Source organism: Myotis yumanensis, unplaced genomic scaffold (assembly GCF_028538775.1).
Source record: "Myotis yumanensis isolate MYYU_CA2020_CCGP unplaced genomic scaffold, mMyoYum1.0.hap1 SCAF_2, whole genome shotgun sequence".
In the NCBI taxonomy this organism is placed as follows: domain Eukaryota; kingdom Metazoa; phylum Chordata; class Mammalia; order Chiroptera; family Vespertilionidae; genus Myotis; species Myotis yumanensis.
In genome coordinates, this window is record NW_027223753.1 from 170,618,208 (window position 1) to 170,645,957 (window position 27,750).

General features: G+C 38.5%; 1 protein-coding gene across 6 annotated transcripts in view; it reads right to left on the reverse strand.

The window, feature by feature from the left end:
* The window catches only part of LPP (LIM domain containing preferred translocation partner in lipoma), a 669,364-nt gene that overhangs the window by 166,747 nt on the left and 474,867 nt on the right, over nt 1-27,750 (reverse strand). For all 6 annotated transcript variants that reach the window (XM_070406593.1, XM_070406588.1, XM_070406590.1 and 3 more), the window contains one exon: nt 6,713-6,839. In XM_070406593.1, the coding sequence (XP_070262694.1) occupies nt 6,713-6,839 (127 nt within the window). The remainder of the gene's footprint in view (nt 1-6,712; nt 6,840-27,750) is intronic.

The window sequence follows — 27,750 nt, forward strand, 5'->3', positions numbered from 1 at the left end:
ATTCAGAGCATGAGACACTTTATCCCCCCTTCAAAGGTAAGAACTCACCCATCTGCTGTATTATGGTTAATTCTTTGTAGCATTTACTTAATACTGTAGTGGAGGTCAAAATTTTTTATAAAGATGGAAGAGAAAGACTGTGGAAACACTAAAACTAGTACCTTTTGAGGAAGAAATCATTAAAAAATATAACCAGCTAAGACTTAGTTAAAGGTTCCTGCTTGTAATATTCTATGCAGAACTGACTTGAGAAAACAAGATGAACTGTAGTTATCAGTGATCTGCCTTCTCCCAAGGTCAAGAGCAGGGCTAGAATTTGATGACATGGTTGCCTGGGAGCTATTAGGAGTGCTATCTTCCTAAAGTATACATCTGGGCATGGTAAAAGCCCATGCTTAGTGCCACATCAGTTAATTCAGGAGTTATAGAGAGTTAAATTCTGATGTCAGTGACATTGAAGTCCAGGCTACAAAACTTATAGCCCTGGTCACAGGTGGTCTCTCACTTAAAGATCATGACTTCAGGAGGGAAAAGATGACATGAGGCAGGGATAACCAGCGGCAGGAACAACTGATGCCATTCTGTAATGGTCATAAACCAGAGAGAACTTGAGATTAAAAAAAAAACAAAAAAACAAAAACACACCAAAACCAAAATCTTAATCCTGACACTTGTTAGCTATATGACCATGAAAACTCACAGAGCCACTCTGAATCTCTGTTACTTCATGTGAAGAATGAAGAGATTGTCACCAGGTCGGTCAATCAGACCACGGTTGTGATTAAGCTTTGTAAATTCGTAGAGCTTCAGATATATGTAAGCTTTTGTCATCACCACCATAATAGTTATCATCTCACCATAATAATATAAAAGTTATGTGGCCTATAGAGGATTAAAAAAATAAACAAGAAAGAGTAATTTCAAAGACCCACAATAGTCATTAAAATAATCAAGTTTAAAAGGTACAGAAATATGACTCTACCTACTTCTACCATAATTCATAAATGAATTATCTTAGAAAGGAGTCTAAGATAATCCATTTATGATAGGCTTCAACACATTTTGGGGGAAAATAAGATGCCGCATGTAGCTATGTAGTAACAGCATCTCTAACTGTTTTAATGTGAAGTTCATTTTACTCTATCTATCTATCTATCTATCTATCTATCTATCTATCTATCTATCATCTACCAATCTATCATCTTGAGTGTTTCAAAGTTGTTTCAGGCATCATGACATTGCACCCTAAAACCTTGAACATGTTCCTCCTAAAAAATAAGGATATTGTCCTATCTATTCACAATGTCATTACCATAGTCAAGACATTAACATGGATGTATTGTATCACACAAAGTTCATATTCAAATTTCTCTAACCTTGACCCAAGTAATTATAGTTTTCTTTTAAAATCCAGATTCCAATCAAAACTCATGTCTTGCATTGGAATGGCATGTTGCTTTAATTTCCTTTAACCTAGCATAGTCTCCTCTAACATTGACTTTTTTTCAAGAATTTAGGAAAATTGCCTTAAAGAATGTTATAACATCTGGATTTGTATATTTCCTAATAGTTGGATTCAAGTTAAATACTTTAGCAAAACTATTACATAGGTATGTTGTATACTTCCTATTATATCATATCAACTGGCACCTGTCAATTTGTCCTAGTATCAATGATGCTAAATTTCATCATTTGAATTAAGAAGGTTTGCTCCAGACCTCTACATTGTAAAGGTATCTTCTTTGTATATAAGCCACCTGGGAGGTAATTTTTTTATATCCCTCACTTAAATTAAAAAGGGGGTGGGGCTTCATTGAAACAAAGCAACATGACCACAGGAGAACCTACTCCATTCACCCATTCACTTATATTTTGTTCCCCTTCTCTCCCAGGTGCAGCCTGTAATCTAGTAGAAGATTTTTGACAAGGAAGCACTTAATGACTGCAAATCAACTTTAGTGTCAATGAAAATTTCAGCATTAAATAGGCAAACTGGTTGAAAAAGAAAGTAGGTGATGGGGTTAGGTGGGTTAGTTCTTTTAGGGTGGTACTTGGCAATGTTATTTCTAGCCCAGAATGGAACTAAGGTAAAATTCAGATAGAGGGCAAGAGAGGACTCTTATAAATCTCTCTTGTGTCAGGCCCTTCTACAGACACAATGATATGTAGCCCTCCTTCCCACATCTCCAGGCAGACTTATGGACTTTGTCTACTCTCACATAGGCCAGGCAGACCCAACAAAGTGCTGATAATCTGCACAGACATCCTTGCCTTTCTCCTGTTCTTCCCAGGAACTCATGAACCAAGTGAGGGCAGAGATTCTCTTTGCATCTAGATGTCCCTAAACAGCCAACACATCTGCAGGCATGGAAAATTTCTAAGGAAACATTTAATGTTTAGAGTGGAACAGTAAATGATAGTTCCGTTAACTCATCCTTTGCTTTCTGCTTTTAAGAGGTAGAGCTGACATTCAAATCAAGACATTCTGGCTTTGGAACCCACATTCTTAACCACTATTGACAGAACAGTTCCCACAGCATTTGACCTCAATGGGCAAAGGTTCATTATGTAAGATAAAATCACTAGCCTTTACTCAGGCATTAAAACTCCTCTCCACAGTATGGAGGTTTTGCAATAAAAAAAAAACAAAAACAAAAAAAAACAGAACTACTTTATGACACAGCAATTCCGATTCTGGGTATATATCCAAGAAAAACTAAAACACTAATTTGAAAGAACATATGCTCCCTTATGTTCATTGCACATTATTTACAATAGATAAGATATGGAAGCAACCCAAGTGTCCATTAATAGACAAGTACACAAAGAAGATGTGGTATATATATAAATTGCAATATTACTTGGCCATAAAAATGTATGAAAGCTTACCATTTGCCACCATATGGATAGACATAAATGGTATTATACTAAGTGAAATAAGTCAGACAGCAAAAGACAAGTACTATATAATTTTACTTAGATGTGGAATCTAAAGAGCAAAATAAACAAACAAAACAGAAATAGACTCATAGATAAAGTGAACAAACTGAGGGTTTCTAGATGAAAGAGGGGTTGCAGGGTAGGTGAAAAAGTGAAGTGATTATGAAGTACAAATTGGTAGTTACAAAATAGTTAAAAGGATGTAAAGTACAGCATAAGGAATATAGTCTATAATATTATAATAACTATGTATGGTGCCAGGTGTTAGAATTATAGAGGGGATAACTTTGTAAATTATATAATTGTCTAACTACTATGATATACACCTAAAACTAATATAAATAATACTGAATGTCAACTGTAATTAAAAAATTAAATTATAAAAACAAAATAATAAAGTCCTCTCCGTATTGCTCTCAACTTATTTCTCCAATCTTATTTCCCAATGTTTATTCCTTCCAACATAGGTGATTCTCTTCACTGGTTTTAAATCCTTCATGTTAAAAATTCCCATAATCAGAAATGACCTCATTTCTATAATGTTATCACACTTGCAAATCTTTATTAGCATACTTTTAAAGACTTGATTCAAAGGCTAACTACTCCACAAAAACTTTTCCATTCTTGCCTCAGGATGTCCTTTCTTTTTTCTGAATTCTCAAAGAACTTTGAACTCACTTGTCACTTTTTATCTTGAGTTATGATTAAACAACATAACTCTGTGCCCATCCCCTTTTAGACTATAAGCACCTTTAAAGTAAGACTCATGTTTGCCTTTCTCCATATGTCTCTAACATCTAGAAGGATAACTTGCATCTAATAGGTACTTATTGTATGTTTTCCACATAAAGCAAACTTTCCTTGAATAATCCTGGCCTCGAGTCATATTTTGTTCATTCTATCTACTTAGAAGAGAATATCCTCTGTTATTTTCCATCTGTCCAAAGCTGATATTCTCCATGAAACCTTTCTAAATATCTATCCTAAACCTTTGGAGGTGCCAATATGGTCATAACCTGGATTGTGGTGATGGCAGTGGAAATGAATACATAGGTCCAAACCCACCAAATTGCATACATTAAGCATGTGCAGTTTTTTGGTATACCTCAAGAAAGCTTGGGGAAAATCTTTTAGAAATAACAAAATGTATAGACCTGGAGCCTGGATTCTAATCCAGTCACAAAACTGACTAGTTGTTGATATGGGCAGATTACTTAATATTCCTGTGTCTCAATTTCCTAATATGGAAATAGTAATAGCATTTACTTTACAGGGTTATATTTTTTCAATATGGATTAAATGAGTTAATACATATAAAGTACATAAAATAGTATTGCCATATCATAAACACTCAATAAAAGTTCATCATCATTCCACATTTTTATCATGGTTTATAAAGATCATTCGGTAATGATTATTTACCAATGCATGACATATGTTCTGTTTTTTATAGGAACCTAAATTTAAATCAAGTATTAATTAATTTTAAGGGGCATATTTTGTTTTCTTAAACTATGGGATAACTTTGATTATTGAGCATATTTTACATTACAAGAACATGGCTAAGTGCTTTCTATAAATATTTCATTCAATGTGATAACAGTATAAGCTAACAACTATTTCCATATTAAAGATAAAGCAAAACAAAAACAAATATTTAGAGAGATTAATAAGTTTTGAAGTTGTCTAAGCTAGTAAGTAGTAGACCTAGGATAGTTCTTGAAGGCAAATATAATAGTTAATTTATATGTTTCCCAAATATATTTATTTATTTATTTATTTATTTATTCATTAACATATTTTCCTTATTGCTAGGTAGTTTTTGCTATGATATTTGAAGCATATATACTTGGTATTATTATTTTTCATTTTTAATATACTTTAATACAGAGAACATACTTTTCACTTTTAACATGCTTTTTAAAAAAAGTTTATCTTATTTCAATATATATCCTTCTTTCACATCAATGACAAGAACATAATATACTTACAGTATATTTTAAAATAAGTAGAGACTTTTTTTTACTGTTCTCCATGCCTTCGTGTTAATCTATATCAACTTATATTTAGCTTTTAGCTATGTTACATTTATTTGGGTTGATGCTGTTTCCATATTATCTTACGAGTATTGAAAGAAATGCCAGAGAACCTTTTCCTCTTTGATTTATCAAAGTGGAAAATGGGGCTCAGATGGATGAGGAACATGGCAATATTGCTTAGTCAGCGAGGGGAAGAGAGGGACAGAACCTAAATTCTAAGTCCTCACTATTGTGCTTTTAGCTAAGCTATGCTACCTTCTGATTACAAATAAAAGTCATGATTTTCACATCCTAACACAGTCCACCTACCATGTGGTTTTGAACCAGTGTTTTCTGTTTATTTTTTAATACATATTCCCCAATAAGAAGCAAATGGGAAGACATGCAAATTGGAAAAACTTGAAGTACAAGCCCTGTGCATAGTGCAATTTCCCACCTCTGTGCCTTCTAATGCCCCCAAATGTCTTTTCTCCACATGTACTTAAAGCAGCACTACTGAGCCCTAACCGGTTTGGCTCAGTGGATAGAGCAAGAGCCTGCGGACTCAAGGGTCCCAGGTTTGATTCCAGTCAAGGGCATGTACCTTGGTTGTGGGCACATCCCCAATAGGGAGTGTGCAGGAGGTAGCTGATCAATGTTTCTCTCTCATCAATGTTTCTAACTCTCTATCCCTCTCCTTTCCTCTCTGTAAAAAATCAATAAAAAAATTTTAAAAAAAGCAGCACTACTGAAAATGAGGTCAATGGATGGGTGTCTGACTAAGGAATGTTTGTCACCCTGTGATGAGACAAATACAGAGAGTATTTAGAAAAAATTACAGCAATTTAGTAGAGTAATTTATCCTTGTTAAGTCTGATAATAGAAAAACGTGAGTCTTCCATTTTGTTTTTTTTTTTAAATTTCATTTTCTTAGTAACTAATTTTAATTATACTCTATAAAAATACTGATCTCCAACAGACAGGGCAGGAGTCTTTCACAACAAAAAAACCTGAGAGGTATGCTTTAGGGTCCAGGTTCAAGTGCCACCAATTCTTCCATAAAGCATTCTTAATGTTCCTGATGAACAGAGCTTTTAAAATTTTATAACATTTGACTTAAGCAAGCATCTCTTATGCCTCTTAATAATTTTAGATACATTAGTAATTATTTGTGCTTTTCTTCTCTCTTCTGAATAATCACATCCTCTTGGAAGACAAGTTATGTATCCATAACACCTCATAATTGGCATGTAATTCATAAATTCACATTAAATGAATGGACAGATGGATTAATTGTTCATAATTATTCACAGGCTTAGACAGGGGAGAAGTTAAAAAATATATAAAGGGAACATCCTTTCCTTGAACTTGGATAGAGAAAGGATTGAGAGCACAGAGTTTAGACACTGCCCAATTCCACATTTTGTATATTAATATTTAGACCTGAATACACACAAAACCCTATTTCTGCATGATAAAAAGCTAATAAATGATCAAAATTAAGTTTTAAATCAAATGTATCTCACGAAACTTTGAAGTACCCCTGAGATTTTAGTACAAGCCAAACAGATATCACATTATGGCAGTCTCACACAAAGCAACTTCCAGAACACTCAGATGTGTGCACATGGATACCAACTCCAATGCATGCAGACTCTAGTCCTTTACCACTGGAGCTGATAATACTCCTACTTACTAATTAAGGAAAATAGGACAGGACATTTACTTCAGAAGTCAGCTCTGGGACCACTCACCAAAGTATTCGTCGGCAGGTGGATTTTCCATGTCATACAGCATCTTCTTGGTCAGGTGCTCTAGTTCATCTTCAGGGCGGAATGAGGGTGGATTAGCTGGAGGCCCCTTTGATCCCATTTGTCCACTCTGTAAAGCAGAAAACACAAAGTCCTTTAAATGTAATTTAGACATCAACCAAGACAATCCAATCGTGTTCACACTGTAAAGGAAAGAGCATTGGACACGGCTGTTAGGAGACCTCGGTTTTATCAGTAGTTTTGTGTCTCACCTTGGACACAGCACTTGATTCACATGCATCATCTATCAGGCTTTAGAAATCCATGTGTACAACAGATGTTACTTCATTCAACAATTGCTAGGAGTCACTATGTATCAGTTGAATATTTATCAAAATGATAAATACATAGAGCCTCCCTCTTATGGAGCTTATAGTGAAATAAAATGAGAGATAAAGGTACATCAAAAATGAAAGATAAAGCAACTGTAGAAAGTGCACCATCAGTGTATAAATGCCACCTCTCATATAACCGGAGAGGAAGAATTCCAGAGCAGAGGTGGTGACACAGACTAGGACATATTCAGCTAAAAGAGGTTCCTCACATTAAAGTGGCATAAGGAGCTCCTGGTGCTTGTGTATTTCTGGAATATTTATAATGTTTGAAATAGAAAATGAAACACATCTATTGAATACAGGTGTCCAGAAGGTGAAGGGCCTTGTGTTCCAGTCAAGGAGTTTGAATAATGTTTTTCTTACCAGCACTGCAACCAGCTAGATATCAAACAGAGAAGTTAAATCAGTAGCATTGACACTGGGCTGGTGTTTTAATCAGTGGGTGAGCCAGGATTCTAGCAATGTAATGGAATCAAGAGCCATGTGAAAGACACTTCAGGTGACCAACCAAGAGTCCAAAGTAAGTGGAGAAAGAAGAAAGACCAGATGCCAGAGGTAAATTGCTTTGTGCTGTGTAAGTAAGAGGGCATGTATTATATTGTCCTTTGCTATATGATGACTTGGACCATTTCCAATATCACACTCCAACATCTTAAATCAAAGTGTTAAAAATGGAAAGACTGTTATAGAAGATTTAGAAATGATGATGATGATGTCTACTATGGTTAGTGGGCAGAGATGAGAGCAGGGATGTTCTTCCTTTATGTTTACAGATTCTTAAAATGGTTGGCCAAGAGTTTCTCCTGTCATGAATAGTTTATAAGAATTAGTTCAACAAAACTTGCATGTTCATTCCCCAGTTATCTTCACTGTACTGAAAGATGTACTGATGTGAAAATCCAGTAAAGTACAAACCCATGTACTAATGTTTTAATCTTACTACCAACATTTATTGCAACAACTCCAAGATGGATATTGATTATTTGTGTGATATCTAAGCTATGAAATGCCTTCTAAACATATGTAAAATTGTTAATTGCTACCTATTTGGCCTTTTTTCTTCCATTATTTATCATCCATTTTTTTAGGTTTTAAAAAATGTACAGAAAGTTGGAGTGCAGACATACAAAAGGCTGAAAATGCCAATAATTGTTTATGTTTGTTTCTATCCTTACACCTGGAGTTTCATTTCACTTTTGGACAATTTGGATTGGGGATTCAAACAGTGAATAAACTACGACATGGGGCAAGTGACAGAGACTAAAATTAAAGCTACCTGCCAGCATTTGAAGAATCATTACCTCAATTTACTCATTGTGAGGTAAGAAAATTCATATCCAAAATATTTAGGGTAGAGCTAAATATAATAAAGTCAGGATGAGAGCCCATCTTAGAATCACTCATTTATTCAATAGACAATAAATGCTAAACTTAGCGCCTCCTCTACAATGCAAATAATGCTGCCCAATATAATTGGTGTGAGAATTAAAGGAGCTAATATTAATGGTGCTGGCTATTCTAATCTAAATCAACAACTATTAAAGAAAACTTGATAATTCTTGCTTCCTGGTTTAGGGTGGACCCTCAGGGCATAGACACATTTCATCATTGTTTGAGCCTAATATCTGCTGCCCTTTAACCTAAATAAAGGCAGCAAGAATGCTGTCTGTCCTCTGTACATCTAAGCAATTCAGATTCTACCCTTAGCACTTATATTTCAAGTATAGCTCCAATTTCAGAGTACTTAACTTTACTGCTTTTCACAGATTTTAAGAAAAATCTATCATTTATTTTATTTATATAATTAAAAACTCCTTTCTATTTGCTTGTGATACTGTTTCTGAAATAACACATTTGGAAAGACTGTTTTCTTTGAGATTCTAATCTCATAAAATGCTGATCTTGGATTGCTGATATTTCTTACTAGGAAATAGAAGTAGAAGAGTGAATAGTATCAGCAGTCTATTCATTGTGGCATAATAATAATTCCTCATATTGTGTGCCCCTTTTCAAGATGCCTGTCTTCATACACATGGGATCTCAAGTGTTTATACAACAGCCCCATGTGATCTGTGGTTCCATTTTATGGATGAAAGAATTGAGGCTCAGAGAAGATAAGTGATCAACCCTGTGAGAAGTAACACCACTGAAAAACAGTGAGCCCTGGCTGAAACCAGGTGTGCTGAGTTTGTGTGTTTCTGCTACATTGTAATGCCACTCAGTGTTCCCATTATCTTCCTCTCCAGGCTCTTCTAACTTTATTATTCTGTAATAACTTGGATTTTTACCTACAGACTCAATTAAGCAAAGATATTTTCAGAGTGGAAGTTTACTGCTAAATAGTGAAACAATAGCACTTCAAAACAAATATAAACAAAGCCTCTAGCCTTTTCTATGAAAAAGACAGTCTTATAAGTATCAATATTAATCACTATTATGTGTGTACTTTGAAATGCCTAAAGGTGAAATACATTACATGACCCACAGATGAGAGTTATTGAGAAAGAGATTTTAGAGGACTCCTTTAAAATTCCTTTAACACCTTTTTCTAAGAAATTGCAAAGTGCTAAGCACTATCATTATAAAGTCAAATTATTCAGGATTCCTGCTTCTGACAACTCGCAGTTTAATAAGAAAGAGACATAAAAAAGGAAAGAGAAAAAGACATGATAATAGGTAGTTACAATAAAGTGCAAATACTAAAACACTGGTATGAATTCAGTGTTCTGAGATGGGAGAAAACTGCCAAAAAGCAGAAGTCCTCTTAGTTTGATTTTGAAGGATAAATTGGATTTCACCAGATATTAGGAAGGAAGGAAAGAAGGAAGGAAGGAAGAAAGGAAGGAAGGGAGGAAGGGAGGGAGGAAGGATATAAGCAAACATCTCAAACACCAAGGCATTGGAATGATACCTTAAAAATGCTCCAGACATCATGGTATTTATGAGTAATTTAATGGCTAATGTGCTCACCAAAGTCTGTTGCCTCTTCTTTCTGTGCACACAGCTAGACTACATTAGTGGCAGCTGTATGAGGTGCAAGTAGGAAGGTGCTGACCCTGTGAAGAGATACCAGCCACTGACCAGAGTGGCCTGCCTAAAACTGTTACTTACAGAAGGGAGACAGGACAGAAATATGTTCAAAGATTAATGGCTGAAAGTGATGGGACAGTGATTTACATCCTATTTATGTTTTTCTATGTTTTTCTTCTTCTACAATGAAGATCTTATAGGAAAATGTTCACAATCTGCAACTGGTTCTTCTCTGCCATGGTTCTTCTCTTCCTAGGGGCCCAGCTTATTATCATTCCAGGGAGGGCTTAATATGAATATTGCAGCTAATTCTGGATCTAGGTAAAAGTAACGGGTGAGAATGTGCAAAAGTGAGGAATGTTTCTGCGAGCAAAACACACATGGGCAGTGCTGCTGATTGTCAGTGCTGCTCAGCTAGAAGCTGGGCTCACGGCTGACCAGTGCAACAGCGGTGGCGGAAGCCTCTCCCACCTCCATGGCAGTCGGACATCCCCCGGGGGTCCTGGACTGTGAGAGGGTGCAGGCCAGGTTGAGAAGCCCCTACTCCCCCAGTGCACCAGGCCTCTACTCCTATATAATAAAAGAGAAACATGCAAATTAACCATCACTCCATAACTCCGTCTCTCCACTATACCCACCAGCCAATCAGAGTGACTATGCAAATTAACCCAACAAAGGTGGTGGTTAATTTGCATATGCAGGTGCAGAGTGAAGAATGAAGATGACTGAAGATGGTGGCGGCGACGGAGTTGGAGTGAGCAGGAGGCTTGGGTTGCTCCTGGTGACGGAGGAAGCCAAGCTTCCCGCCGGCCTTGGACTCCACTTAAGGAGTGGCTGGGGGCCTGGGTCGCCGGGAGCAACCCAGGCTTCCAGCCCTCCCTGGACTCCACTCAAGGAGCTGGAAAAAAAAGAAAAGGAGGGACTGGGAGCAGCCGGAGTGGAGAAGCCAAGCCTCACTGCTGCGGCCGGACCAAAGGCCTGGGTCCCGGGTGCCAGAGGAAAACCAGTGCTGGCAGCCAGGGAAGGAAGGCCTGTTGCGCGAATCTTCGTGCAAAGGGCCACTAGTATTTATATAAAACTTCTTCTTACATAGAATAAGTACACAGACCCATTTATCTCTTTAATCTTAGCTTTGCCTTCAAATTGTCCCATAATTCTGATCTATTCCCCAAACTTTATTATCTTTATACGCAAAATGATGTTTGCAAAGATTCCTTTGATTCTATTCTATCATACTTTTATGTCCATAATATGCAAGAAACATATCATTATAGATTTTTATAGTAAAATCACAGATACTAATATCATGGCCACTTTATAATCTATAAAATGTCACACTGAGTAAGTGGAAACCTCATTATTATAGAGATTTCCATTTACAAGAGGACTTGAATCACTTGTCAGCATCCTGCGAAACAATCTAGAACTTCATTCAGCATTCTGAATCTGAGTAAGCAGCTGGCAGGTCACAGGTTTCTTCAGCCTACTGAACTTTCACTACATGCAGGGGATGAGATCAAGAACATCCAAAGGTGAACTACCTTCTCCTACCACCACACTCCTTGGGTGGAGAAAGAAGAATTCCACTGCCCCAACTAAAGAGAAAAGGGAGCATGGTAGATAGCCAGCTAATGTGCAAACAGGGAACACCCCCTGGGAGAACACTCACTGCCTTAAGTCTTTGTTATCAACAATGTAACTATCCTATATAATAAAAGGCAAATTGACAGAATGGCAGTACAACCTGTCGCTAAGACGTGCACTGACTACCAGGGGGCAGAAGCTCAATGCAGGAGTTGGCCCCTGGTGGTCAATGCTCTCCCACAGGGGGAGTGCTGCTCAGCCAGAAGCCGGGCTCATGTCTGGCGAGTGTAGCAGCGATGGCAGGGACTGCTCCCACCTCTGCAGCAGCACTAAGGATGTCCAACTGATGGCTTAGGCCTGCTCCCCATAGGGCTCCTGGACTGTAAGAGGGCACAGGCTGGGCTGAGGGACCCCCTCTCCCGAGTGCATGAATTTTGTGCACCAGCCCTCTAGTTTTAATATATGTGGTAAGGAGCCATCTTATAAAATGGCTCCCCAAAAGCTCTTATGAGACTCTGATATTGACCTCAGGGTGAGTCATTTTCACTGGTAAGTCCTTATCTGCTGTTGATTTCCTCATTACATAGTGCTAGATAACTTGAGCTTACTGCAAATCTGAACCTTGTCAGAAAAGCATAGCCCAGGCAGATAAAATACCTAGAAAAGGTAGCCAAGATATTCAGAAACATTACATGATAATGAATACTCTATCTCTCTGGGTCCCAGAGCTGCTCATTTTTCCTGTCCATTTGTAATGATGTACAAGAGATTCCTCTCTTGGATGGAAATAACTTCAATTATGTGTTCTTGAAAAAAGAAACATGGAAATTATCTTCTTTCAAAAGGTAGAATTAGCCCCATTTTGGAGCTGAAAGCCTGCCAGAAAAAAATATATTTCTGATATTTTCACTCCCCCCACCTCCTATTTAACTGCGTCAAGTTTGCAGTTTGCAATTTCCTGAGGTTTCTTCTGCTTTGTCTCACTGAATTATCCCACTCTCTCCTCAGTGTCTCACTGTCTAATGGAAGGAGCACCTCCTCTGACCAAGGGGAGAAAGTTTGCTGGACATCCTTTCTGCTCCAGGTAAACAGAAGTGGGCCACAGAGAAGGGAGGGACAAGGTAAACCACCTATTAACAATTAGAAACCCATAAGGGAACATTCCCCACTGTTTCAGGGGAGTAGAATAGCATGCTCTTAGTTCTTCTAATCATAAGTTCCATTTTCTTGGAGAATAAATAGTCAGTGTACAATGAAGCCCAAAAATTTTGATTTTAAAAGTTTGATTCTGGCTTTGAAATAGATTCCAATTAGTCTTCAACTTTCAGAAGCTTGATTTTCTTATAACCTCTTTTTCATATTCCCTTTCTCATGCTAGACCTTGATGCCTCTAAATCACCTTTCGTAAGCCAAATTTGCAAGCATAGCCCAAAAGTGATGATTCTGAGTTACAGCATGGTGAAATTGCTGGGTGTTACTGCAGCCAAGGGAAAGTACTGGGTGTCCAGTAAGCGGTCTATAGTGTTTGCACACCAGGGTGCTAAAATGATGTGGGCTGAACTGAGAGAAAATGGCCCCTCTCCACACCCACTACTCTCAGTTTCCATGTGTCAAGACAGTCTCAAGAATGGTGGGCTTGGAGAATGCTTGTTTCTAGGCCTACTGTCCAGGGAACCAAAGTTCACATTTCACTGCTCCTTCTCTCTTTAATCCCAGGCAGACCCTCCTTAATGGAGAAAGCGAGTTACCTCTGTGGGATGGTAAGATTTCTCTATTTGCTCTCTTTCCATCTTATATTGTCCCAATAAGAAGCTATTTCCACAATACTATAGCTAGAAATTACATGCATTCCCCCTCCCTCCATTAATTAGGCTTTATGCATGTTAGGCATAAGTGATTTGATATCACCAAGGCAAGACAATTACAGGACATTATTTCCATTGGTAGGTTTTACCTCAACAAGACTCAAGAAAGAAAAGTTTAATGAATGGAAAAAAAAAAAATGTTGTTCAAGCCTATGTTTCCAAATTAAACCAGGTCTTGGTCTTTGCTATATTAACCAATGTTACCCCAAATAAATTTAATTTTAAAAAGTACATCTGATAATTATCATAATAATAAAAGGCCAGAGGCGTCACAATCGAAACAACCAAATGACCGGTCACCATGAGGTGCATGGGGCACCTCTCGGGCCCTCCCCCCTCCCCCCACTGAGGTGCCAGCAGCATCTGTGGAGTGTTGCTGCACACCTGCAGCATCCCCAGAGCATCGCGGGGCTCCAGCAGCATCTTCAGAGTGCGCAAGGTGTCTCGGGGCAGTAGACATGGCCCTGATGGCAGGCTAGGCCTAGGGGACCCTACACTAGTAAATGTATATAAATACACAAGGTGGAGCAAACATGGGCTCACAGTTGCGAGTATGAGAAACAGAGTTTATGCTTGTATTATTATTTTTTAATTATTCCTCACCAGTGTCTGGCAATGACTTTCTCTGAGAAGACGCTTCATATTTATTTGGTCGCCTGGAATGATGGAAAGGGGTAGTGCCTCCAACGTTGGGAAGAAAGGTTTTATCACAAGGCACTGCTTTCTATGCATTGTCCCATAGAAAAGCTATCCTTAACTAGAAGGTCTGCTTTTAATAAAGTTATATCAAGCACATATCATAGTTTCTCTTACCAGGTTCTGGTCCTAACTGTGGTTCTCATTCACTGGGTTCAAAATGGGGTTTTGCCAATTCCTTATTTCTAAATATGTTTTCACCTTTTATATCTTTTTTCAATTGCAGTTGACATTCAACATTATTTTATGTTAGCTTCAGGTGTACAGCTATTGAGATTGTCTCACAATCCTTGCCATTATTATGTTTAAAAAGGATGAAATTAAAATAATACATCCAGGAAGAAGATTTGATTTTGCGTGGTGGGAACATAATGCAATATGAAGATCATGTATCATAGAAATGTACACTTGAAATCTATAGAATTCTATCAAGCAATGTTACTCCAAATAAGATTAATTTTAAAAAGTATATCTGATAATTACAAATGTATATAAATATACAGGGTGAGGCAAACATGGCATCACAGTTATGAGTATGAGAAATAGAGTTTATGCTTGTATTATTATTTCTTAATTATTGTATTATTTTCCATATGAACAACTGTAGACTTACTTTTGCCCCACACCGTATAGGCAAGAATGCCAGTGTGTGTCTGTGTAGGAATAAAAAGCAAATACTAGAAGGAAATATACCAAAAAATAACAGCTCATGTTGACGATGGGGATTATAAATAATTTATATATTTTCTTTATAATTTTAAATGATCTAAATAAAATATAGTCACAAATGGATGACCTTTAGAATGTAACAAATATCAATAAAAGCCTAAGCATCCATTACAGCAGAAGAACCAGAACAACTGGTCGCTATGATGCGCACTGACCACCAGGGGGCAGAAATTCAATGCAGGAGCTGCCCCCTGGTGGTCAGTGTGCTCCCACAGGGGGAGCACCACAGCCAGAAGCTGGGTTCAGGGCTGGCAAGTGTAGTCACAGCAGCAGGAGCCTCTCCCGCCTCCATAGCAATGCTAAGGAGCAGAGAGCAGAAGGGAGATAAGGAGTGAGGGGTCCTGGACTGTGAGAGGCATGTGTGACTGCTGTCTTAAGCACAGGAAGCGGGCCTAAGCCAGCAGTAAGACATCCCCCAAGGGGTCCCAGACTGCGAGAGGGCACAGGCTGGGCTGAGGGAACACCCCCAAACCAGTGCACGAATGTCGTGGACCAGGCCTCTAGTCCATTATAAAACATGGGTTTTCAACCTTTTCTTTGTCATTTTCAGGTTTGAAGCCAGGAGAAAATGATGAACCTGAAGTGAGGACAATTTGATGAAAAACAAATAAACAAACAAACAAAAAACAAAAAAACAGAGGCACCTAGATTTTCAGTCTGATAGGCACAGAAACACTTTCTTACTCTATGAGCTGTTTCTATCTAGTGGGATTGGCAGGTGCTTGAACGTGACACCCCACACTGAAATAACATGCAAATTCGTTTTCGGTTTTAATATGCAAATATGATGCTTGGCACATCACTTTCCATGGCTGAGGTAAATTTCTGTTTTTGAGTTTTTCGTGGGAAATGCACACCAGCAAACAAATGGTTAACTCCCCCTATTTCACCTGACACAAGGTGGTTTTCATTTGAGTCAGAAAGGTTCTTGCTCAGAGATCCAAGTCACTTCGGATGCGAAGAGAGGGCATGTTCTTTAATAGCAATGCCACCTGTAGCAAACAAGTCCTAACTCTCACAGGTGCATTGATCACAATGGATTTCTGGGCTTTGGAGGGGAGGCAGGCAAAGTGTCTAGGTGAGAATAACAGAGAAAACGTTGTTTGCTTGACCTGTGAAAATCTAATCTAAGTGACAACATGGTGAGAAGATTAGCTTCTGGCCCAAGTCAAAGGAAAGAGGTAAAGGTCCTTGCTTCCAGAATATTCCAAAAGTGTAGAAAACTGTGTCCTCTGGTGAAATCCACATTAAATTGTCCACCAATGCTAGTAGTGAGGCCTGAAACCAGTCCTCAAGATATAAGTGAGCTATATCCAGTTCAAGGAATATATAATCCAGCCAGGAAATCAAGGCTCATGAGGGAGGAATGAAGAACAAAGCAAAAACCCTGACTGTTCATAAGTATGATGATACTCAGTGTGGCTCAGACACTTAAGAGAACAAGATCTCAGGGCGACCTGCTTGGGTTTGGATCCCACCTCTACCACGTACCAATTATGTGACTCAGGGCAAGATGTTTCATTTTACTAAGTATTAGTTGCTTAATCTATAAAATGGGGTCAATAGGATTTGACCCATGAGTTAAATGTGATGGTCACATAACCCATTTACTGTCTGCACTGACTGACAAATTACCTTTAAAGATGAATGTAACTATATGCTAGGTTGTATAAATATCATGTGAACATATCAATGGATGATAGGATACAGAACAAAGAGGATATGCAATGAACTAAAGTGTACCAAACACAGGCCAAGGGGATAAGGGGCTTGAATTAGAACTTGAAGGAAAGAGAAAACCTTTCACATATCTATGCTCCTTTATAGGCAACAAGGAGCCCTGGCACAACACTCTGACACACTAGGTTTAATTCAATACTTTCTGCAGCATGAGAGTTTTTTTTTTTTTTTTTTTTTTTTTTTTTTTTTTTAAATCAGGAAATAAATCAAGTTAGTGGTTTTGTTAAGTGACTTAGCCAAAATCACACTCATAGTAAGTGGCAGAGCCAGGAGCTAAACATGCGTCTTCTGATCCAAGCTCAGTGTTTTTCCACTAATTTACAGCTGCCTTTGTATACTCATCTAGAAATACGAAACTTACATGATTCTATCATAAAGGTTAATCAAGACAGTCAACCTCCCTGATTAAAGCATGATGCTAATTATACCAGAGGCTAGAGACCAATGTGGCCCCTTTTACTTTCAGAAACATTGATTGTGGAGAAATGGAGAAAGCGTGGGCTTCGGAAGCAGAAATGCTGGTTCAAATACCAGGTGATAGCATCAATTTTGCATAACATTTCACAAGTTTTTGAAAACTTCTCTTAGCTATAGTTTTTCCATCTGTACTGGTAAATAGGGTTGGGAGGGTAGACAGGGGAGAGGGACGGTCTCCATCTCAGGGCCATTGTGAGCAAAATCTAAGATGATACATGGAATGTGCTAATATTTAAGAGCGGCTCGTGACTTCTGTCAAATGCTAATTGTCTGTCAAAACCAAGCGAGGAACATCTTTCAAATGTGGCAGGAAGGTGGGTGAGGGAATGTGAAGAACTCCATGCCATTCCTTAGCGCTGTACCAGACAGGGAGAAAGAGCGTGCCCTGATATCAAATCTAAAGACCAGTGATATTTAATAATTCTTACTGATCATCAAACATGATTCAAATAATAGTAATTCTATTGAGGAAATAATCCTTTTCCATAAACTCTGAAAGAGTAGAAATATATGCATTCATTTCATACATTTATTGATTTATGTGTATAGACTGAAAATAAATATATACTGACTGTACAGAGGGACCAGACAATGTTCAAAATAGTTTACATTAATTGACTCATTTAATCACCACAGCGGCCCCATCAGGTGGTTACTACTTTGATTTTACCAATGAGAAAACTGAGTCACAGAGATCACCTTGGAAGTAACTAGAAACCTGGGATTTGGATCCAGTTGCCAACTCCAGAAAGTGCATGCTTAACCACCACACAAACAGCCTTAGCCTCTTCATATATTTGCAATTTTTGTCAGAGGGATTTTATTATCTATCTACTTATAGATTGCAACATTCAGGCAAATTTAATCATATATTACAAAGCCTGAGAGGAACTTTTCTGAGAGGAAAGTGCTGCTTTTTATGACATAGTATGTCCTCTGTGTAGAAAAATGGCAATTAAAGACATAGTCAGCTTTCTGGGTAATTCTGACGGAGGTGCACTGAGACAAGACTCTGTGCGCCATGGCCATGTTTGATGTCTTCACTAATAATTCAGCAAGAAAAGAAATGCTGCTCTAAAGACTACTTTCTTGCCCAGTCTCTGACACCCGTTGGAGGGTTAATACTAAATCTTATAATATTAAAAGGAAATGATAAACAGCACTGTACTTCAAGGTGGGCAAAGGGGAAAATCATGTAACATTCACTAATACTCTTTCATATAAAAAACTAAGAGGTAATGCCATTTCCCAGTCACCAAAATAATCTTGTTTTGTTTTTTTTCCTACTGGGTTATGGTCTAACCATGAATAAAATACTACGAAAGTATTCTATTCTACAAGAACTTGGGCCTCTCTAAAGTATGACAAGCAGCCGTAACTGGTTTGGCTCAGTGGATAGAGCATCGGCCTGCGGACTGAAGGGTCCCAGGTTCGATTCCGGTCAAAAGCATGTACATTGGTTGAGGGCACATCCCCAGTAGGGGGCGTGCAGGAGGCAGCTGATCAATGTTTCTCTCTCACCGATGTTTCTAACTCTCTGTCCCTCTCCCTTACACTCTGGAGATCATTCAGTGGTAGATTAAATCCCTTCACTAATGAAAAAACAAACAGAGAGTCGAGGAGGGGAACTGCGTTGTCCAAGGTCACCTAGAAAGTGCATATAGAATCAAATCAGGAAAGTAGGTCTAATTCTGAACTAGTTCAGTCCTTTTTCCAACATAAAAGATCCTCTCAAAACAGTGATGCATTCTTGATGCCCTATAAAGTATGCCCATTCTTGGCAACACATTTTGGGAGCTCTAATCTACATTTATGCAGCATTCTGAGATCCCGAGATGGAAGTTGCTATAAAGTGAAAATCATTGCTGTTATTCTTGGCGAGCCCACACAGACTGACAACAGCTGGCACAGATGCGGTCCACAGAGGATTCTGCCAGGCTGGGCTGGTGCCATCCCTGTGTAAATCTCCTTTTCCCCGACTGAGGGTATTTCTCAGTTTATGCAGACACTGTGAGTTTCTTGTTACAGGTGAGTCCAGAGTCCTCATCAAGCTGGCCTCAACCTCTCCTCTCCCCTTTTGTCTTAATCATTATTTCCTACCACTTATACGTTTCAAAGAGAAATACCTCTTTTACATGGTGATAATTTGCTTGATCCAGGGCCTTATGCAATGTCTGGGGATTACAATAATAACATTATGGAGTCACTACTCTGTACAAGTATTATCTCCTTTAACTTCTGGAATAATCCAATCACATACGTGCTTTTGCTATCCCACTTTCAGACACAGAGAAACTAAATAACTTGCTCAAAGTCACAGAGCTGGAATAAAAAAGATTTGTATCCAACCACACTGATTCTAGAAACTGATGCCCAAGTGTTAGTAACTAGAGATTAATATCCGAAAGGAAGGGGTCCACAGTGTTACTATAACCAGAATGAAATTAGTTTGATATAATTAAGTGTTATGAACACCTGAAGGGCTATTATTATTACACCACCATGAACATCATCAAAAACTCTACATGCTTCATTATCTCTATCATTCTAACTATCCTGGATATAGGTAGAAAGCAAGATATTGTTAGCCTTATTCTTTTTCTAACCAAGAAAAGTAATGTAGTGACTGACCCAAGTCATTCAGCAATGCCTCACCATTTTGATAATGCTTAACGTTATGGATTGAGCCTCCATCATTTCCTGAATATACAGAGAGTTTTTTGAAGAACAAGTAACTATATGTTACAGTACATAGAAAACATTAAGGATCACATTGTTTCACTTATGAAATGCAACCTAGCAAGCTTTCAATCAACAGAAAAACTAAACAACTGAGGAGATGACAGGAAAAATAATGCAGTTATTCAGAGTATACTTGCTGAGTACTTACTAAGCACTAAAGAAATAATTGAGACAGGATCCTGCCCTCTAGGGGGTGTAGGAAATGTTAGACATCTGGGCATATACAAAAGTACCATATCCAAAAGTATCCAAAGTAAAATCTTTTAATAATTGCCATAAGAACACAGAGAAAGAGGAAATGGCTCAAATTGGGGAGCTGAAGGGACACTCACAAGAAAAGGTGGCATTTTAATCAGGTCTTGGATGAAGGTGGAATTTAGACATCCACAGATGTAGTAAGAATAACAAGCTAGGAGAAGACCCCAAGAGGTACAAAGAGAATCAAATTGATCAGTTCTCAGCTTTCATTTTAGGTAAGAATACGTGTAACTGACCTCCAGCTCTTATGTGTCCCTCTGTGTTTCTTTGTTTGGATCACTGTCTACATTGTGTATGAAAATGCTACTGATATTTTAGTGAAAGCAAGGAAACTGTGCTGGTACAGTCAACCTGTATGTGAGGCTCCAGGAGAAGATGCCTACATAGCAGCCCAGGACCCTGGCACAGCAGGTCAGCGAGTCCAGAGTAAGTTAAACACTTCTCACTGAAATGTATGACTTTTGCTGATCTTAAAAAAAAATGAATTTTAATGAGAGGCTGAAGAAAATGAGCATCAAAGTGGCTGTGATGAATTCTGATGCTAACACCTCAATGCTTAGAAGAAGGCCAGGGTAGAGGAACATGAGTGCCCTGAGATTTTGCTGACACACAAGGAGTGAGAATCGTGATGGAAGCTGTTTTGGTTTGCTTGTTTGTTCACTTGTTTGTTTTTGCAGGTTCCATAGAGTTATGTGCAGTCTTTCCATAAAATCATGGCTGTAAGTTTCCAGGAGGCCTCTCTGTTTGCTCCTCAGGCATCTACGTTCCAGTGGGTACAAAGCCTGCACTATCATAAAAGCCAGAATGAAAAAAAAATCAATGTGTTTTACTGTCTCTGTATCTTAACCTACAATCTCAGGTAGTAAATAGGAGTCAAGGATTTATTTTCCCAACTAAGAAATATATATATATATATATATATATATATATATATATATATATATATATATTATATATAAAATATACATATTATAATATAATATATTATATGATATAATAGATATAATATAATATACATATAATATATATAATATATATATTATTAGCAGCCTGGTTGTTCTGAGTTCTAGATCATTCTTTGCCATAAATTTGCTGGGTGCTATCTATTAAGTCATTTCACTTCTTGGAGACTGGTACCCTTAAATGGATATATCTTCAATCTCCTAATATGCATATTTCTTTTGATAGACTATAAGAATAGGAGAAGTAAAAGTACTCAAGTAATTTGTGAACAGCAACATGCATAAAGGGTACACACAAATCATCATCATCATCATCATCATCCTTATCACTCTCATCATCATCACAGCTACAATTTATTAAGCCAGGCACCTATTTTAAATATTTCAAATGCTCTTCATCCTCTCAACCTTCTGTTGATAGTTATACTTATTGCCCTTATTCAATGATGAAGAAATCACAACAGAGTTTTGGGTAACGTGCTCAAAGTATTGCAGCCAGGAGTCAAACATGACTATATTTCATGGTCTTAACTGCTACACCATGTGTGGTATTATGTGTTGCATTGTGGTTATTTGTTTTTTCTTCTTTACTTTCTAAACTTTTGGCTATAGTGATATGTGCTCTCATACCTGAAATTTAAAATTGTATCTACTGTGCAGGCACAAGGTGGCAGGTACAAGGTAGTCAGGCCTTTGATTACAAAGGTGAAGTTAATTAGAAATGCAAAATACCCCATGGCACAGTAGCTTAAATTGAAGGGTAAATGTGGCTGATAAGTATATTTCTATCCATGTCTATGGAAAAGACATGGTTAGAAATATACTGAAAGGCGAAAGGAAGGGTCTTTGATGAAGATAAAAACAGTGATAGGTAACCATAATTACCAACTAAAATGTGCAGGCATTGTACTGAATGGATGTTTTTAAAATTGCATGTAATATCATTAAACCTTCCTCTGCAAATGAATAAACAGAGGCCCAGGAAAGTTAAATAGGTCTCCTAAAGTTTTGCAGGCAGTACAAAAAGAGCCAAGACTAAAATCCAGGTCTGTCTGGCTCTAGTGTTTGTGTTCTTAACTGCCAAACTACCTCTAGGAGAGGGAGAATGATGTGGAAGGAGAGAAGAATGCTTTGCCTATTCTCTTATTCTACCTAGTTCTGACTACAGAGGTTTTGATGAGCATTTATAGAACTCATATATATTTCACACTGCTATTTATCATCCCTTAAAATGTGTTATTTCTTGTGCTCAAAGGGTACATAGAAAATTTCCAACTTGAAGATGAAAAAACTTGGAATATTTTATTTTGGACATTATACCAATTAAAGGTAAAATTGGGAAATAAATTAAAATTTCTCTTTAAGCAAGTAGAGCAGTCCCTTTGGAAGAAAATAATATTTTTCACTTCAAAGACTAGCATTACAGAGGCAAACTTAGAGGCTTACTGGTATAGGTTTAGGTTTACCAAGTTTCAACTTGCAAAAAGAAAACCTAACCCACAGCAAACAGCAAGGAGGTCAAGACTGGGATGTCATTACTATAACAAACACTGGATTCAGAAGCCAGAAGATTAGGATTTAAGTCCCAATCTGCCACATACTAGTCACATGGCCTAGCATATGTCATATAATCTCACTAGACCTCACTTGCCTATTCTGGACCAAATGGTCTCTGCCTACACTTCATGAGGTAGGTTTGAAGATGACTGCCCTTGGGAGTATTATCTAAATCTTTAAGAGTTTGTCAAATGTAAATATCTTGGCTGGAAGACATGACCTATGATGGAATAGGTTTACCTGTGATTAAATGAAGGGGGAGATACACAGTGATTTCACAGGTCAGAGAAGCATATCCGTCTTAGAAATCCCATTCTAAATTTCCTCAGCTCACTCCCTGGGCCAAAACATGAGCTCAGATCTCCTGATATACCATCATGCGCTAAGCAGACAGAGAGTCCTAATATCTTTATCACTGTTTCATGTAATAGCACACCTCTTACAAACAGGTGGCACAAGAAGCTCTATGACTTTGGTGAAGTCACTTTATTCTGTGGGTCTCCATCTCTCCAGTGATTGAATGAATATGGTGAAGGGTACTAATTCCTACCAGAGAGACTTTATTAAGAAGGAGTGAGACAATAGGCTGTGAAAATGCTCTGAGAACAGTAAAAAGTCAAAGGCCAGAGACAGCTGATACCTCTTCTTCAAGCCACTGTGAGGACTTAGGCACTTGCAAAACGATTGATTACACAAGCATAGGCAAATCAACTTCTCCTGCCAAAAACATGTGTTGCCCTTGGTGAAATAATAGCATTTTGGCCAGAGAGGAAATTTCGTCATTTTCTTTGACTTTGATTCTGACTTTTGCAAGATGCTTGACTGGAATTCAGTAACTGAGCATCTAGAACCCAACACAGGCCCTGACCATAGTTCTCAGCCTACAGTAAGCAACTTAATCACTAGTGAGGGGAGAAGGGCTCTGCTAACACCTCCCGACCCTAAGGCACCAGTTCTCTATCCTGTTGGGTAGAAGAAGAGAACTGAATGCCTCCTACAAGCATGTTACTGTGTTAATAGGAGGCAGGTACTATGGGGCTTTAATGAACAGATCACTTAACTGAGGTGAACATAGTGAAAATAATAAAACTAGGATTGTAATCCAGGTTTAACTCTGAAATGTACACTTTTTGTCAGTTGAACAAAAGTGCCTGCCCTCCAGGAGCTCACAATCTAGTGGGGAAGTCAGAAAGGCAACTCAATAGACTGTGAGCTCCTTGAGGGCAAGGACCATGCTTTATTCGTTCTTGTATCTTCAGAGTCAAGCATGGTGTTTACCATGCAGAAGGTTCAAAATTAGTGTTTGTTGAATGAATGAACCATAATCTAATGTTTTCCCTCTTAAAATACTAATCCTATTATATTACTCTTTTGTGCTCATGCAACTCTGCTGGCTGCTCATTGCCAGTACTGTGAGCATTGCTCAAAGGAGTCCTTTGTAGTCCTACCTTCAGAACCTCTACTATGATTCATCCCCTTCAACATCCCCTTTGCACCAACTCCATATTCACCATCCACTATGGCATGCTGTTCAACAAATGTCTATTGAATGAACAAACAGATATGGGAAGGGAGAGGTCTGCATATATATGAGCCATGGATACAAGAATGCCTTGTAAACACCAAGGTTAGATCCATTAGGAAGTTTCACAGAAGGCAATTGATTTGGGCCATCTACATCTCAAAGACTAGATGACATTGCATCAGAAAAATTCAATCTTTTTTTTTTTTTTACTATTAATTAGACAAATGACATCAGAACAAAACATTTTTATTTAAATCAGAATATGAACTGTGCCAAATTCTATCTTCTCCTAAGGAGAAGGATATGGGTGTAGGCCAAAAGCCCATCATATGCATTATTGTTTTTCTTCTCCTAAGTACTTAGAGAAAATTAAGTCTCACTTGGCATGCAGTGGCTCTCAGCAAGGTCATGGTTCTTCTGCAGTGGTGCTGGGGCAGACAAAGTAAGAACTATATTTTCAAGAGGAAGAAACTTCAGGCATCTTTGAAAAATAAGACAACTGGTTAGCCAGGATAGCATGGGAAAATAAGGGCTTTGGTCAAGAAATCAAAGTCAGTGAAAAAGTTGGAGAAAGCTCCAAAGTCAGCCCTTCCACCCTTGAAGTCAGCAATAAGTGGACCATGGCTACTTCACGAGGAGGCAAGGGTTCTGCCTTTGTCATACTGTGAGACATGGAGCATTACGCAGTTTGCTCATCTGTAAAACGAGGCAGCTGGAATTGAACTAGATAATCACCTGCAATTTGGAAAGTGAAAATGAGAAAGCATGGAGAAAAGAGATAAGCTGTAACAAAGCATATAAATCTAAGGACTCATAAGAAAGCCCCCAAATTCCTTCACTATCTTGACAGCAAGCACAGCTAAGAAAATCTCTGTCCCTTCAGAGCCTGACATTGAGCCTCTCACATCAGAACATATATCTCCCCTCAACATATGTACACCAGGTGCTTGTGCTGTTGCCCAAGCTAAAGTCTTAATGCCCCAGCCTAGTATCTATGAAGATTAGAAGCACTTTTCACATCCTTGATGCTGAGGTCCCCCTCCTGTTTTTCTGTACTGCCTGCAAATGTCACACTGAGATAAGAGATAGAGCAGAAGCAAAGCTTCTGCTAGAGCAGCGATTTTCAACCTTTTTCATCTCATGACATACATAAATTAATTACTAAAATTCCACGGCACACACAAAAAATATTATTTTTTTCCAATCTGACAAAAACAAGAGGTATAATTTTGATTCCTTCACACAGAACCGCTATTGTTCTGTTGGCTGTTGTCATTTTTTAAATTTTACAATCTAAGGGAAAAGAAGTCAGTGCCCCTGACTAAATAGTTCTTGCCGCACACCGGTTGAAAGTCACTGACCTAGATGAACACTTGTTGAGTGTTTTACCTTGCTTCTTCTTATGGTCGCGTCCAGAATATTGCCATTTCCTTCCTCCACTTGCCTATTCTCAAAGTCATGGTTTCCCTATCCTCACTGCCCATTAGGATCACCAGGGAGCTTAAAAATTAACAATGCCCACCCTCCCGATCCCAACCCAACAACAACTAAATCAGTATCTCTGGGGCTGAAGTTCAGAAATTGGTATCGTTTAAAGGCACCCCAGATAATTCTAATGAACAAATGGGACAAGAACAAGTGCTCATTAAAACATTGGAAGTTATGCACTGTTAACTTCTCTATCTTTTTTTTAACTGACATTTCCTGAGGAATTGTCCATCTGAACTACATGCACAATGCCCATTAGGTGTCTCCCCAGACACAGCTATAAGGGTCAGAGCTGCAAGAGAGGCTGTGGGGACAAGTGAGAGCCACTCACCTTAGTTTAAAGCAGCCTGGAACTTTCTATACCTTCTCTTTATGATCACTGCCTGTAGTACAAGCCTGTGGCTACATAAAATAAAATCATTCAGAGGAAAGTCATGTACTTTGACTAACGTGATTCATCCTCAAAGCTTCTTGATATCAGTAATAACAATGGCTACATTTATTAGGCCCTTATATGCAAGACACTTCGTTAAGTATTTTACATAGACTATTGCATTTAATAACCCCAAAATCCTTAGTAGGCAATTACAGTTAATATAACCACTATACAGTGAGCACACAGGCTCAGTGAGAAGAATGCCTGGCACTCTGGCCAGGGCTACTCCAAAGCCTGTAAGAGACCCTGACCTAATCCCTATCTTCACAGAGATGGAGGAAGAATTAAGCTCTCCATATGTGAAAATTTGACTCCAAGAATAAGGAGTCAGCCTTTGGTTTTGTTTATGTGCCTGATAATACCCCTACTAAGAAAGGCCTAAATAGAAGTCACACTGTGTGGGGAAAATCAGTGTGGTGGTTAGGGGAGGCAAGAGACTTCAAAAATCTTTAGAGGAATGTCAGTTGGTTACTTACAAAAATGTTTTAAGCATCAATGCAGGTGGAGATATAAAATGTATTTAAAGGCTCAAGTAACATATGAAAAAGTGAGCTGTGCAGCTCCCAGGCAGTGGGTCTGTCTTGCTATTTACAAAGAAAGAAGAAGAGGAGCCATGGCTGTGTGAGTGATTGGAGCTGGTGTCAAGGAGTGCTAAGATGCTTTCCTGGGCACTTGGACCTTCAGTGGGCTTTTTCTTCCTGGCTATCTCTTCTCAGTGGAGACTTATTTTTATCCCAGGAGGGGAAAACCAGAAATCATTTTCTTTAAGAAGAGTAGAGAAGGTTGACCAAGGGAGTAAAAAAAGTATACACAACTCAGAATTCCTTGGTTCTCATGGCACACAAGGTTGAACTGAAGCAAATGGGTTGAATTTGGAAGGTGTCCTTCACCAACAGAGAGGTGAATACTCTAAGGGAAATGGTCCAGCTTGCTTAATGGGGTTCTCGCTCAGAACAGCAGGTTTTAGCAGCTAGTTTCTGGGCCTCAAGCAAAGAGCTGCTGTGGATGCAGGCATGCTCTTCCTGCCACGGTGGCCTCAGACCTATAACTGCCCCATCTAATCTAATGTGTCTAAACATTAGATGAGGCATATGGGCACTTTGATTGACTTTCAAAGTCCCTCATATTCTGGCAGTAAGCTTTGTTTTCCAACTTACCTTCCATTTAGCTATACTTCCTCTTCCAGACCAGTCCACTTACTATTCTCTCAATATAACCACAGAGGCCATTTTCCACTTCAAGGCCACTGCCCATATTGTGGCCACTGTTATGAATGCCAAGAATCAGACATCCCTGACCATCCTCTGAAGGGTCAGTGCAAATCCTAGTTCAGGTGCCTTGTTCCTTGATCCACTGAGCCCATAGCTATTTATTCCTCCTCTTGCCTCTCAGAGAATGGCATAGTGGTAAAGAGGACACACACCAGAGTCCATTGCCTGGACCCACTGCTATTGACTATGTGACCTTGGGCAGATTACTTACCCTCTCTGTGCCTCAGCTTCCTCAGTGCAAAGGGTGATAATCATAGTACCCACATTTCCAAGGGCTCTTTTGAAT